General features: G+C 34.7%; 1 protein-coding gene across 1 annotated transcript in view; it reads right to left on the bottom strand.

Moving 5' to 3' along the window:
• Positions 1–726: 726 nt before the first annotated feature.
• Positions 727–16036, bottom strand: part of LOC149788564 (copine-8-like) — a 95155-nt gene continuing 79845 nt past the window's right edge. The window contains exon 21 of the mRNA XM_089974602.1: positions 727–11965. Coding sequence (XP_089830728.1) covers positions 11765–11965 — 201 coding nt within the window. The 3' untranslated portion in view covers positions 727–11764. The remainder of the gene's footprint in view (positions 11966–16036) is intronic.

The following is a 16036-nucleotide window of genomic DNA, read 5'->3' as shown; positions in this document are numbered from 1 at the left end:
CTCTTGATAAAAAAGGACACACTGCAGCCATTTCAACCAAACTGGGTCAATTCAAAATTAGTTTCATCACCTTCAGCCATCTCAACCGTTCCTAAATGATGCCATATGATCTCTTTGTTAAATGCAGGACCAAAGCCATACCTATCCATCAATTAAAAATCAACAAAATGCCTGGTGATACCTGTAAATAATTGCCAGATGGCAAGAACTACACAAATTCTGATTTCAAAATAAACGATGTAGTCAGTTAACATAACATTATTCTAATGTACTTACCACTGGTCTCTGAAGCTTCTATAACAAGTAATAAGCACTACCCTATTACCTGTATATAACACCTACACGAACCACAAAGTTTTAAAACTGTTTTCAGTTTATAACAAAAATAGTCTAAGAAAGTATTTTAAATGATGCTTAAGTGCAAATCATTAGAGCTGATTCTAAACTATCTGTTGTTAAATGTGCAAAAGAAAATCAACATTAGACTTGTTTACTATTTCAAACTTAGTACCAACATTAGGCTAATCACTAGTCTGTACACCTGACTATAGTATCAGCTTTCAAAATTAATTGTTTGTAACAGTGCCAGAGAAAGTGAAAATCAATGGAGTTTATGTTTATTTGCCAATAATCTATATACATATAATCGGTCAATCAATTTTTGAACATAAAACCATTCTCACATCATTAACTTTGATAAAGATCTGCGAAAGAACAAATTTGCAATAATGTTCTCACATATTTATTGACTCATTTCATCTAAATATGCCAACATGAAAGAACAAATGTATATACATAATAAATATTAAAAACAAGAAGATCAGTATATTAATAAAACATACACATTACAATTTAGGGGACATAATGGACTGCATCTCATTTCATTTGAAATTTGTGATTACCGGCAAAGCAAAAATCCCTTCTAAACAAAACTTTTATTTGGATCCAAAAAAATTGTTCATCCTGACAGGTTTCACTGTATGGTAATGAACTGGTTGACAAGACTGCATCCCTAATACCACAAGTTCAATAGCATTTCAACAGTGATGATTGACATCAGCAAAGTGTATTACGCAGCCAATTTGTAATGAATTGAGACCTATTATGGCCACATCTTCTATTCTAAACTTTTAAGCATATATCTGAAGCTCTAGCTCAAAAGTGAAATCAAATTTGAGTGCATTTATATGGCTGCCTATTACAGACACCCAAATTAAGAAAAATCTTTGAAATCTGTATCATTCTAGCTAACTCTAAAATTAATGGCTGTCAAAGTTTTGGGGCTTTGATATCAAGTCTCTTGCTCATAAAATTTCAAGAATATGAAGCCTGGTCATTTTAAGAAGGCTGAGGAGACTTGATCGTCAGAGAGATATAAATCTGACCACAGATGCGAATTTCAACATATCCACAGGAAATTCATCCTCTACTCTATTTATAAGCCCATCTCTGTAACCAAACTTAACCTGTCAATTTTGATGGTTGTGTAGCACTGATTATTTGAACTCATTTCATATCTTCAAGTCATGTAAACAGAAGAAGAAAAAAAATCCAAGTCTGGCAACACTGCTAGACAATTTTTCATCACCCAATATATATTCTACTTCTGTACTAGTTTTCAATATTTAACAATCATTTGTTATTAACTTGGGAACATGTACATAAACTAATGAATTATATTCCAAATATATACGACTGTAAAGGATAGACTTGCATGAACTGCCTTCCTTGGAAAGGCCCATTCAACACAAGGGCAGCTCTCTCACACCTGGATGCATTCTTTGCTATAAGATCGATCATGTATTTATTTGTTTTAGATACAGTTATGTTAGTTTTTTTTCAGAAAAAAAGAAATTCTATATGCATGATAGAAATTAAATATACAGAGAATTATCCTAATACAGGATTCTTTGAAAAGGGATTACTAAAACCTATCTAATACTCATAATCATCATCAGTATTTTTTGAAACCGCCAACAAAACGAAAGTTATCTTGCAATTACTATTTTGAAGACACAAAGCTTCTGTTTCAATTTTGGACCCTGCTGTAACAACAAATTTATGACATGTCCACACAAGAATACAAGTTCACAGCATGATTTGCCATTGAAAAGGGAATTAAATTTTCAGACCCATTTCTCCTTAATAGACTTCAATTTTAACCAACAAGACCATGTGGTCCCTTTCAGCATTACTGAAATCACAAGTTAAATATTTTATCAGTGATCAACGGAAGCTATATATCATACACGTCACTGTACATAGGACAGTATATGTGTGTGTGACTTGGACTTTTAACGTAGCTTTAACAATTTTTTGTCATATCATTACAATGTTTGCATTGTGGCAGTTTAAAGTGATGTCTAGCACTAGGGAATCATGTTGCAGACGTAGCATGACTCCTCACCCAGTCACATTATTCTGACACCAGGCCGACCGATCCAAATACTAACCTCTCAATTTTGAGCACCAAGCAAGACAGTTGTTTGTACCATGTTTATAAGTCTTTGGTATGACTAAGCCACTGCAGCGGTCACTTGGGGCAGAGGCAGATTTGCCTGTAATAAAATCAAACATCTGAGAAAATGGTTGAAAAGTAAGGATAAAATAAAACTAATTCATTGCCATCTTACAGATGCAAAATACCAAACCTAACAGATATTCATCATGTAACCTTGTGAAGTTGTCTGACTTTGTCTGGGTAGAAAGTAGATGTATCTGGTTAAACAAAACGGAAAAATCCAATATTTGAAAACAAAATTATATAAAGACCAGTTTTTTCTTCTTCTTCCAAACATTTAAAAATTGTGATGATCGAGCACAGCAAATATTATTATTAAGCTATACCAGGATATAGGTTGTTTAAATCAAGCATGACTAATTTTAAATCAAACTTGACAAAAATTCGGTAAAAATATCTAAAATGTATATAACAGATAATGTATTACGCAAAATTGAAAACAAATTCACTCCAACTTACTGATAAAATGGGTTAGATAGGGATTGTGCATATTTTATCGAGGTTCTTTTTTAATGCACATCTGTTGCTATAATGCACAGACAACGTCTAATTAGGATAATTAGGATAATGTTGGTCTACATAATGTTAATGTTTGGCCAAATTACTATAGTTTCATGTTAATCTTAGCAACTCAGGCTTACATTATATGATATATCTGAAAGGAAACTTTTAAAGTGATGCAAATGCTGTTGAAAATGGTCACTATAAAAATCCATCCTGGTGAGATCCACATTTACCTCTAAAGTATCTGAGCAGCAACAGTGATAAAATTAGAATGATTTAAGTTTCGAGCCTACTACTGTGTACAATTTACTAATACACAGGCTTCCAAAGAAAAATTAGTTTAATCTTTTCTAGTAATTATTTTCAACCAATAAGCGACCTTGATTCTTTGAAATACAGCTTTCAATATATCACAACACAAAGGCTGATTCCATAGCTCATAAATTAACTAGCTGGCTGTCATCATTTATGATTCTTGTTACTATTATGCACATGAGAATTATTTTCAACTATTGTTTCAAATACTACTTTCAGTGGAACAAAATCCAAGGGAAGACTATTATAATTTCCCTAAAACGTAGTATTGCCTTCCTGATAATACTGACATGAAAGGTCAGTGGCTGTCTACTTTCTGCTCAATTTTAGTAAAACCATAAGGTCTGTTACTACTTTTAGCAATCCAAACTATATTTAGTAACAAAGAAAGGATGCTATGCCATAAGCATGGAGGAAAACCTATAAACAAGAAAGTACAAGACATAAAACAACAGTATTCATGTACATAGACCATACAATTGACATTCATAAAATTACAAATACTGGTCTATAATTCGTTTAAATGGTATTAGATAACTTAAAATACATCTTAAAACAATAAGAAACTGGATTTGCTAAAGGACAAATTTGAGTAGAATTTTATGATAAAGCTTGAATATATGTCCTTAAGTAAAAATGGATAAAAATGCAAGCATGCACAAATTCTCTAAAATCCATTTTGGATTAAGGTGTGCACATATTTGGAATATCATTAAAATTTGCAAAGAGGAAAAAGTAATAATGACAAAGTAGTCAAAATGAATTAATACACAGGTACTAAAAACAACATAATAAGCTGAGCATCATGCAATACAAATCTGACATGTCGCAAGAGGTAGAAACTTTCAGAAAGTGCAATGACAACATATAAATTGTTTATGACTGATTAAAAGAAGGTGAACAATATGACATTCAGCTGATAAAACATGTTTTTCAATGCAAAAATATCACAGCAAAATACAGCAGCATCAATTTTTTATATCTGTATAAGAGTAACAAGTGTGCACAATTTAACTTGATGGGTCAATGTTAACAACATGATATACATTAAGTTCTGAACTTGATGTTAACAAATGCTATTTCATTTTGTTGTTGGAGATGTTTTCTTCAAAAGGACAAATCAGTCTGCAATTTCTTTTCTTTTTCTTTAGTTACTTTCAATGTCATTTCATCTTATGTTTAAACAAACCTTAAGCTTGTTTTGATTATAGAATTAGTAGATTTGCATTAACTATTTTATTGCAATAGCCACATAATAATTTAGCAAACACAAGCAGTGTTCGTCATCTATTGTTTATGTGATCATTAATATATGAAACCGATACATCCTTGCTAGATCAAAAATAATTAAATGGATCAAAGTAAGTGTTCTCAGATCAGTCTCAAGAATCAGCTTGTCAATGAATTGTTTACATGCATGTCACATACTTCACTGTAATATTTCAGCAGGGGGATTTTTCTTTCTTTTCGTACTAGCTTTGATGCTAAAAACTGCATCATTAATTGAATGTTAAGTGGAAATATTGATAAAGAAAAATAATGATAAAATTAAAATAAAGTTAACACAGTTCTGTTTTTGGCTGTTTAAGTCTTTCTTCCTAAAGATCACTATCTCTTAAAATCTAGCCATTTGTAAAAACGCAAATCCACCTATCCACATATTTGTCTATTTTGATATACATCTATTTCTGCTCTTCAAAATACATCTGGATTCTAATACTTTCCTTCATCATATACATATACATGCTATTTACTTTTTTGATAACTTTAATTATCAATGAATTATTTTACACTGCAAACAAAAGTAACAAGGCAAAAGTTATAAATTTGTAAAATAAATAGAAACAACTTGTTTTTCATTTGACTATATTTTCTTTCCTTCTTTATACTTAAGTTGTGACTTTTTATTGTCATATTTTGACAGTCAGCTTTCCCTTGGCTAGCTAACTTTCATCAAACTGATAAAGACCTGCCTAATAACACTCCAAGTTTCTATCCCTATACGAATTCAGACATTTGAAATTATGATAGGCAAATGAAACTAAAACAAACAGAAATTTACATAGGTTCAAGACTTACATCTGACTAAAAAAAGGCAAGTATTGAACTGAGACGTAATGTCTAATGTTGATTTTCTTTTGCATATTTAGACTGAAAAACATATAAATGCTCACATTTAAATTATTTACTGCTATTTTACTGTCAGTATGTACAAACAGAATTAGTACACACTTTGCATGGGTATTTAGGAGAATAACAAATTAGTACAAATATTGTATTAAGCAGATCAATATGTACTGTACCTTACACCAGCGGATAACATAAATACAGTGTAAAAACAAATGCCCAGAATAGGGCATCCAAGATCTTTGAAAACAGCCTGTATAATGACACTATGTATTAAAATAGCTAAACAGTCTGTATAATGACACAATATGTATTCAAATTGCTAAACAGTTGGTATAATGACACAACCTGTATTAAAATTGCTAATGAATAATACAGGTCACAAATCAATGCTTTATTCATGTTATCAAAAATATAAAATCCAATATCAACATAGAAATTCTTACTATATCAAAGTCCAATATCAACACAGAAATTCTTACTATAAACTTGTAAGGTAGCTTAATATTAAAGTAAAACACACATTTGTATAATGTACACACTTTGTAAAGGACAACACTTATGAGGCATTTCTAGAATTATTCACATATTTCACTTACAAATAATAATATATATAATAAACACATGTCAATAAAGAACACAATTTTGTAGACAGATTTGCTATTACAGTGATGAATACATTTTGCCATAATGATTCTTGCACAGTGCTGAGCTATTATTCAAATGATGTAGGTCAAAGACATTTAAATACATTCCACAATTAATTAACATGAATATATTGTGTGCAAGTTAAGGTCATGAACAACAAGAATGTATCATTCTTAACCATTCAAATATGAAATAGTGTTAACTTATTGATTATCATGGGTATTAATTTTTGTGGTGTTCAACAGTACCCATCTATGTTCATGGATTGGGGAAAGCAGTCCTATTGTTTGTACATCAGGTAATTCTGCGCAACAATACGTCATTTCTGTAAACATTGGCTCACATGTTATTTTGAGTCAAACAATCACAATCTAATTAAGAAAAGTGAGATTCATAAAATGTCAAAAATATCACAATTCAACTTGAAATATGTATGAAAATGTGATTTCTAATTGTCAACATGAAGACCCACTCCATGACCTTCTCGAACCTGTAACCCAAAAAATACTATCATTTAAAATCATACAGATAAATACATTATTTACAAGATGGAAATTTATACCTTAAAAGAATTCTGCATCTTAATCCAAGTTTCCAATTTTACAAAAAGTTGTCCCACATGTACAAAATCATCTGCTATACAATGTGTCAATTTGCCACTAGAATGGGATTCTCAAGAAATTCCCCAATGTATAGTCCGTTTCTGGATTCTTCAGTAATTTTTTCCCCCAAAACAAGACACTGTAAACACATTACATCCTATTCATTATTGTTTCTCTTCAATATAATAGCTTATTTTTTCTAAAATGTTGAACTTGACTAAATTTTTTTACATGATCAGTTTAGTTTGCTTAATATCTCTTGCCATTTATTGGCACTGTTACGTTGAATTATGTAAAACTAGCTATAAGCTATAGCCCGATGGATAAACATTACATCTTTTCAAAGCTGTGCACAGAATAGGCTGACATCTCATGAGTCATGAAAACATGGGGGTGGTATTCTGTGAGTCCAAAATTAATATTATTTTGAACAGAATAATCTGGTGACAACTGCTTCTTTTCAAATGGTAAGCATTGCAGTATTTTATTTTCGTCTATCAGCTGAATTCAGTATGAGCTTTGCTTCAATATAGGTGAGGGAAACCATAGGTGCGTAGAAATGCCAGACAGCCTTGTAATAGTAACTGTAGTAACAGCTTTAAATATATGACCCTTGTACAAAAGAAAAGTAACTTGTTACAATATGTAAATCATATAAAAACTATATGTTTAAATATTCACCATCTGGGGAAAGATTTTTGAAGCCCAATTAGTACATGATAGGATTGTAAACTGTTTTCACTTACCTTCTATTTCGAGAGAGAAATAGGCAATTGTATCCATTTTTCTCCAGGACTAAGGTAATACTCATGTAAGTTCATAATCTTTGATCACCAGTGTGATGAAACTGTTCATCATCAATGTTGAATCTTCGTATAATTTATTGTGAAATAATTGCTATTTTTGTCATTTGAAATCAGGTGCCATTTTTACTACTGTGTGTACTGAGTGCTTGGCTTTCCACTAGGAGGTGCTCAGGTTAATCTTTCCGAATTCTTCCATATTTAGTAATATTCATGAAAACTTTGGCATGAATTTCCTGAGTATGTTCCCAAAACCTATAAATAGGGGTGAGATCCACCGTTTTGGCAGTTGAGGTTCTACTGGACTCCAGTAAAGGTCTCAAGACCAAGCTAACAGAACAAAAGTCTCTTGTCATCTCAACTGATAATATCAAGCATCAATACAATAGCAAGGTAGAATAGTCACTACCGATACATTACTGATACATTAAATTTAGTACTCATAATGACTATAATGTTTCTCTGAAGTTGTTTCAATGTTTATTTCCTTGTTATATCAGATAAAAGTTCCCATAGAAGGATTTAGCTGACGACACTGTCAGTGTTGTTGTCAACACTATCGTCTGCTATCCATTGGAAATTTAGTATTCCGATTGGCATTATGGAATTTCCTACTCCATTATATGTATCATTTTTGAAATCACAAATTTCCATCCATTTTGTAGTGTTTGTGTCATTTAGATGTCGAAATAATATACCCAACACAATGACACACTTTGCTGCTTCAAGTCAACACACATTGTCGTAGTCAACCCATGCAACACACTACTGACATCAGGTTCCAGACTGTGCCTCTAATGTATTTACCATGGGACTCTAAAACACAAACCTGAGTCTAGTTCCGAACACTGAATGGATGCACAAAATCATTACCACTTCGGTATGCCAGATGAACAAGTTTTGAGAACTATTAACATATTTTTCTGTGCAAGATTAATTTGGGAATTGGGATTATATGAGTTAGAGATTATGTGAATTTGGACAAATGGAACATTTATGCTGATTTTCACATGCAATTTACCACTGAAACTATTGCTGTAATTTCAACATGCTTTATCAAACGTCTGTTCTGCATATCTGCAAATATTATATTTCACCATTTTTTAGCATTAAATTTTGTGAGAAAACACATCCAAGCCTGGAAGTCATATAATAAACTGTGTGAACTATTTATATTTGTTTTGTTTTGTGCTTTTATCATCTAAATATGAACTGTTGTGGTGAAAACACCATTTATTGACACTACAATACACTGGAGAGATCCAGTAACTGAAAAAGGTGTGAGCTGTCCATCTATTCCATTTTATTTGAACTTGAGCCTTGACATGTTACAAGAAATCATAATAAGTTTCATTAATGACCAGCAAGACATTATAACAATTTTCATTAATGACCAACATCACAATAAGTTTAATTAATGACCAAGAAATCACAATAAGTTTAATTAATGACCAAGAAATCATAATAAGTTTAATTAATGACCAACAAGACATAATAATAAGTCTCCTTAATGACCAACAAGACATAATAATAAGTCTCATTAACGACCAACAAAACTTCATAATAAGTCTTCTACTGAAAACCACATACTGATATGACCATCAGTTCAAGAGTAGCATAACAAGATTTTCAAGAAAGCCATTGATGTGACAATATCTGATGCCTGTTGGGCACCATTTTCATTTAGGACCAACAGGACATCATAAGAAGTCTTAAAGTGAAAATCCCATGTTGATATGAACATCTGTTCAGGAGGAGTAATGATAATAATATTTACAAGATTAATGTCATACCAGCCATGCTGAGGGGCATAATTTTCATTAATGACTAATCAGAGCTTAAAATGAATGAGTAAAATTTCATGGTAATCTCCTTGTAGTTTAGGAGTTGTGATACAAAACTTGTGCTAATGAATGGATGGTGGATGAGACAGATAGATTACAGGTCATGGAATAAGCTATTCTGATTTACGACTAGTAAGAGAGAAAGCAAGAGTGTGTCTGTGTGTGTTTGTGAGTAATAACATTCTACATCACCTCTACAGAATAGTGACTACAGGGTGCCAACTATAGGCAAAGTTCAACACACAACTCAAAATATGGAAAAAATGTAATAAATGTAGGGCCTAGATATGGCTAGTTTGATTTGCCAATTATAGTGTTTATAATAATATAATTTAACAATTGAATGAAGGGAATAACTTCTGCATGATCATTCTGCTTTGACGCTAACCAAGGTCAGACTAAGTGACCACATGGATATAACTTGTAGAAATGTGGATGGCAATAGCTGTAATTTTATTATACAATTTTGTAATTAATTATTGATGGCAATAGTGGTAATTTTATTGTCCATTTTTTAAAACAAATTCTGCTTTCCAGCTAGAAGGCTGTTGATCTGCTTATGGCCTAATGCATGCATACAGAATATGCATCAAATCATTTGGTGCTTATGGCCTAATGCATGCATACAGAATGTGTATCAAATCATTTGGTGCTTATGGCCTAATGCATGCATACAGAATGTGTATCAAATCATTTGGTGCTTATGGCCTAATGCATGCATACAGAATGTGTATCAAATCATTTGGTGCTTATGGCCTAATGCATGCATACAGAATGTGTATCAAATCATTTGGTGCTTATGGCCTAATGCATGCATACAGAATGTGTATCAAATCATTTGGTACTTATGGCCTAATGCATGCATACAGAATGTGTATCAAATCATTTGGTGCTTATGGCCTAATGCATGTATACAGAATGTGTATCGAATCATTTGGTGTTTATGGCCTAATGCGTACATGCATACAGAATGTGTATCAAATCATTTGGTACTTATGGCCTAATGCATACATGCATACAGAATATGTATCAAATCATTTGGTGTTTATGGCCTAATGCATGCATACAGAATGTGTATCAAATCATTTGGTACTTATGGCCTAATGCATACATGCATACAGAATGTGTATCAAATCATTTGGTGTTTATGGCCTAATGCATGCATACAGAATGTGTATCAAATCATTTGGTGCTTATGGCCTAATGCATGCATGCATACAGAATGTGTATCAAATCATTTGGTACTTATGGCCTAATGCATACATGCATACAGAATATGTATGAAATCATTTGGTGCTTATGGCCTAATGCATGCATGCAGAATGTGTATCAAATCATTTGGTGCTTATGGCCTAATGCATGCATACAGAATGTGTATCAAATCATTTGGTACTTATGGCCTAATGCATGCATACAGAATGTGTATCAAATCATTTGGCACTTATGGCCTAATGCGTGCATACAGAATGTGTATCAAATCATTTGGCGCTTATGGCCTAATGCATGCATACAGAATGTGTATCAAATCATTTGGTGCTTATGGCCTAATGCATGCATACAGAATGTGTATCAAATCATTTGGTGCTTATGGCCTAATGCATGCATACAGAATGTGTATTAAATCGTTTGGTGCTTATGGCCTAATGCATGCATACAGAATGTGTATCAAATTATCTGATGCAAAGCAGGGCATCAATTTGCTATCATAATACTTTTACATACACTTTCCAGCTCAAATACTAGTTTGCTGCTAATGTGTTCAAATGCCTAGTGTATTTGTACCAGCATTTTTGTGCCACACAATATATGTGTCATACAGTATATTTGCACCATAGTGTATTTGTGCCATACAGTGTATTTGTATCATACAGTGTATTTGTACCATACAGTGTATTTGTGCCATAAAGTGCATTTGTACCATCTGGTGCTAAATACAGTATCAACTGCTTACCAAATAGGCTTAAGACAACAGGTCACATGAGTCTTCTGCAGAAGATGAATCCCCCCCACCAACTCATTGAAAGATATCTAATAAAAGTTGCTTATGGTTCCTATGTCCAAGCAACCACAATTTATATACTATTTATAGTTAATCAACCTTATTTCTGTTTCCATGGTAATATACAAACAATAAATACAGAAAACTCTAAGAATCAAAAGGCACCTCAAAGCAACTGGTTTGATAGGTGTACTAATTTTTGTTCAAATACTTCTAAGTGTTTGAGTTGTGCTCCATAAATTAAATTATTTATGAACAGATGAACAGGTTACAGACAGACAAATGGACACAGTGAAAGCTATATACTCTATTAAATATACTGGAGGGGGGGCAGGAAGGAAAGTATGAATGTTTCAGGTGAACAAATATGGAATGACTGTCTCTCTAACAAGAGACAACAATCACTGTTCTGAAGCTGGTAAAGACCTGATTGATGAGATGGTAAGTTGTCGCTGCAGTGGCGGCTTTGGCTTGATGTTGTTCTTCCTCATGTATGACAAAAACTGCTCTGGAATTTCCTCCAAAACTTCTTTGGCCTGGCGAGCTTGTAAAGCTGCTGACGTCTCCCCTGGCTTACCCAGGAAATCTCTCAATGGAACAAACTAGAAGCAGAAAATGGAAAACTTGTTTTGTTCATGAACATGTATTCCACCTGTTGCCAAAAAGTCAAGAAAAGAGCTGTCATAATGGCCTGAAAATCTATTCAGATCAGCAATATATGCATCCAAATATACCAATTAGATTCAAATTGAGCTCTCTGCAAACTGATTGAAACTGATATGGGGTTTTAATCTTTTCAAATTTCATTTGGAACATAACAGTTTTAATGGTAACTCTCCCTAAGACAAAATGCAACACTGTATCTGATACATTCTAAAAGTATTGGCCTAAAAAAAACTGTCAAATGAACTTATCATTGTTTAAAGTAGGTTTTTCTACTACCAACTAGTGCATGGCCTTATAGTTTGTTGGGCTGATATAATTAAACCCACAATATAAATTCCCTTGCTCTGGCACACCAACGAACAAAGGTAAAATGTTGAGAAGGTGGAGTGAGACCACAAGGTGGCTTTCATGTCATCATTCAAAGGAAAATGATTCATGAAAGAAATTTCTCACAGTGAGAGACTGCTAAACTTTTAAAATAGTCCAAACAATCTACATATCAGTACTGGCTGCCTAAATATAAGAAGTGCCTTTAGAGGGAGAAAAACAGAAGGTTACAACCATTTCTTTTTTCTGTTGATTTAACTAGTTAGAACCCTAAATCTCTAACTGGCCAAATAAATTTCTCTTGATCATACCAAGCAGACAAGAGTGACAATAGGAATTTCAACTGGAACAGGAGCTACCAACAGTAGCCGATTATTTGGGCAGAAACCCCAGTTGGCAAGGGGCGTGTGATAGGACGAACATCTGTACTGCAGTAATTTGAGAAATTTCTCAATCTGACATCAAAGACCTTGGAAGATTGATTGCCCCCTTGCATTAGTAATGCATTTAACATCCACACCTAAAAAATGGTCCTGGTAGATAGATTATTTTATATGAGCTGGGTGTGACCATTGAGGAATGCTGTGCATTAAGGATGCCCTGTGCTGGAATAGTTTATCTCTCCTCTGCAGTAACTTCATGGGATCACTGCCCAACAGGTCAAGGAGATCACCAAACTATTGCTGAGCTATCAGGATGACAAATGACCTGGAAGTCTTGACTGTGTAAAAAGTCTGAGTGGTTATTCTGAAAAATGGGAATGATAGGCATACTGTTGTTCACACCTCAGACTGAAGGTATCCACCACCCACACCTCTGGTCTTGCACTGGAGAGACATTAACCAGGAGCTTTATGTTTCATCATTAAGTCGACCAGTAACCTTCCACACAGAAGAAAATGTGTGTATACATACTGGTGTATAGGCCATTCCATGATGACTGCTTGCCCATCTGGGCAAGTTGTCTGCCAGAGCATTCTCTTGCTCAGAATGTGGCAGACTCTGAGAGCAATCTCCTAAGAAGCTGACCAATCGAGGTGGTTCCAACATCCAATCATAGAAAAGGGGAACAAGCAGACATTTAGTGTCTGTGGTATGCTGCAACTGACACTGTTGTCTGTAGTGACTTGACACAGCAATGTCATGTGGTTGATGCACCCCTGAAGTACTAGAAAACATCTTGCATTTCTAGATTGTTGATGTGTGAGAAGCATCTTTACAAGACCATATATCTTGCATGACTACTCACTCAGGCTCTAGGTGACTACACCAGCCTCAATCTGAGATATCAGTGTAAGAGACAAGATTCAGAGCATGAATCAGAATTCTGACCAGAAACCTGTTCTGATTTTCTACCAACTCAGATGGTGAAGAAAATTGGATCCTAAGAGGATCAGGGTGGACTTATTAGGTTTCCAGTTTTCTAAAGCAAGAACTCAGATGGGCCACATATTAGGCCTTTTGATGCTGCTGTATTCAGAAATAGAGTCCTCTTTCAACAGGGCAAGTATAAATAATGTCCATGCACTTAGTTCCATCAACTCAAACCATCAACTCAAAAGCTTTGACTGGGAGACAGGTTCAGGTCACTAGCAAAATCTCCACATAGGAGGCATCCAAATGCAATGGCAAATGGGTAATGTAACTATAGACTGATACCAGGGAACAGTTTAACCCTATTGCTGTCTGGCCCCTTCTTAACCTTTAGACAATTTCTTACTTGGCTACCTCTCCATCACTTACAGAGGAAGTAACAGCAGGTATGAGATGGCTGTGCTGCAGATAGCCACTCCAAACTGAAATGGCTCCTAGCTCCAAAGATCCTGATGTATTTCAACACAGATCTGGTTGAAGTAGGCAGTAAACCGTATCAAAAGTCCATATGACTTTCTCCATCACTTGACCTGGTGTATGGGACAAAGAACTTACAGGCAAAACCCAACTGATGAGAAGGACCAGATGTGTCAAGTTTTTAAGGAATCTTTTCTCTTCATAAAAAAGTCAACAAATTGTCATCCTGTCTTCACTCTCTGGGCAAGGCAGGACTATTTCATCTCATCTCCTTCTCATGTAAAGTGGTCTTCCTGACCAGATTCACTGTCCTGACTCTACTCATAGGTGGAGATGGAACTAATTTTTTAATCCTGTTCTCTTGGAGAAAAGAATTTGTAATTCCACTTCACTACTGGAGTTGGTGAGAGGCGGTCCACCTCACATTCCTTTGATAGCGAGACTGGAGGAGGTAAGGAAGATCTAGGGTGGGTCTGATCCTCCAACCACTGGAGCCATGACAAAGTCATTAGTGGTGGCATGGTTGGAAATGGAGACGTAGCCAACTTACCACCTGGTGGTGGGAATTCCCAAGCTCTTTAAGGGTTCAAAGGGAACATAAAAAAGGAGGTGTATTGACCTGATCACTTCCCTCAGAAACACGCCTCAAAACTTGAAACCTGAAGTCTGTTCATCATAGAAATCAAATAGAAACATAGAGAATGGGTGGTTACTGAACTAATTCCTTCTGTTAGTCTGGAGGTCTGAACTATGTACCTGGTCCAAAGATCAATGTCCAATGCCTGGCATACATCATTTGGTGCTCAGTTCCCTGCATGTGTTCGGTGAGTGGCACTCTAACATTAGTCACCCAAGACTGAAAACAAAATCAGCATTATACACTACACCTGTTGTTCAGCATCCTGTAACAGAAACTAGGTTAATGTCACTGGGACATCACCTGTTAACTTACGTCCCATGCCAGAAACCCACTGACCTGTTATAGACCTTCTATGACTGTCACTAGATTCATATTCCAATGACTCATTTCCTTGTGCCTGGTACACAGAGACCAAGCCTGAGCTCTCAAGTCTGTCACTCGACACATTAATGTTGACTGGTGCTCAATGACTGGAAATTGGTAAACAGTGATATATCGTCATTGACTGTCATCTGACACACAATCCAGTGATTTCTGCCTGGTGAATGGTACCTGATCACATGATGCAAAACTTATTCAAAAATCTCCGTTAGGGGAACTCGACTCTGATGACTAAGATTTTGTTTTATTTTGAGGCCTACTAGTGCAAGACAATGACCATGCTTTCTTTGTGTCAGTAAGGTAGGGCACTCTATTTGGGACTGACAGACCATGCTTTCTTTGTCTTAGTAAGGTGGGACTCTATATCTGGGGTTGGTAGACCATGCTTGTTTTGTCTCAGTAAGGTGGGGCTATTTGGAGTTGGCATACCTTCCTTTCTTTGTCTCAGCAAGGTGGGGCTCTCTATCTGGGCTTGGCAAAGTCTCTATGCTTACTCAATGATCTCCTCTTGGTGGTAGTGGGGGCAACTTCTTGACTTTGGACATCTCTCTCACTGTCATGCAGACCAACTTGTGCACACCACGACAGAGGTACCGTATATATTCATGTTTAAGCCCATTCGTGTATAAGCTAACCCCTAAACTAAACAGGTATAAACACTAAACACACACATATAAGCCAACCTACAACTCCGAGATATATCAAGATGCACGAGGTAAGTTCTAAATCCATTTATTTAGGCAAACTTATATTTTTCAAAAATACACACACACTTATCTCAAACTTGGTGTGCATGATTATTAAAAAGACATGGTAAAAAATTGTTTGAAAAGTAATTCATTTAATTTTGTTTTCTTATTCTTTCTGCC

This window comes from Sinohyriopsis cumingii, chromosome 11 (assembly GCF_028554795.1).
Source record: "Sinohyriopsis cumingii isolate HCF-2022 chromosome 11, ASM2855479v2, whole genome shotgun sequence".
In the NCBI taxonomy this organism is placed as follows: Eukaryota; Metazoa; Mollusca; class Bivalvia; order Unionida; family Unionidae; genus Sinohyriopsis; species Sinohyriopsis cumingii.
This window is presented reverse-complemented; position numbering and strand designations above follow the sequence as displayed.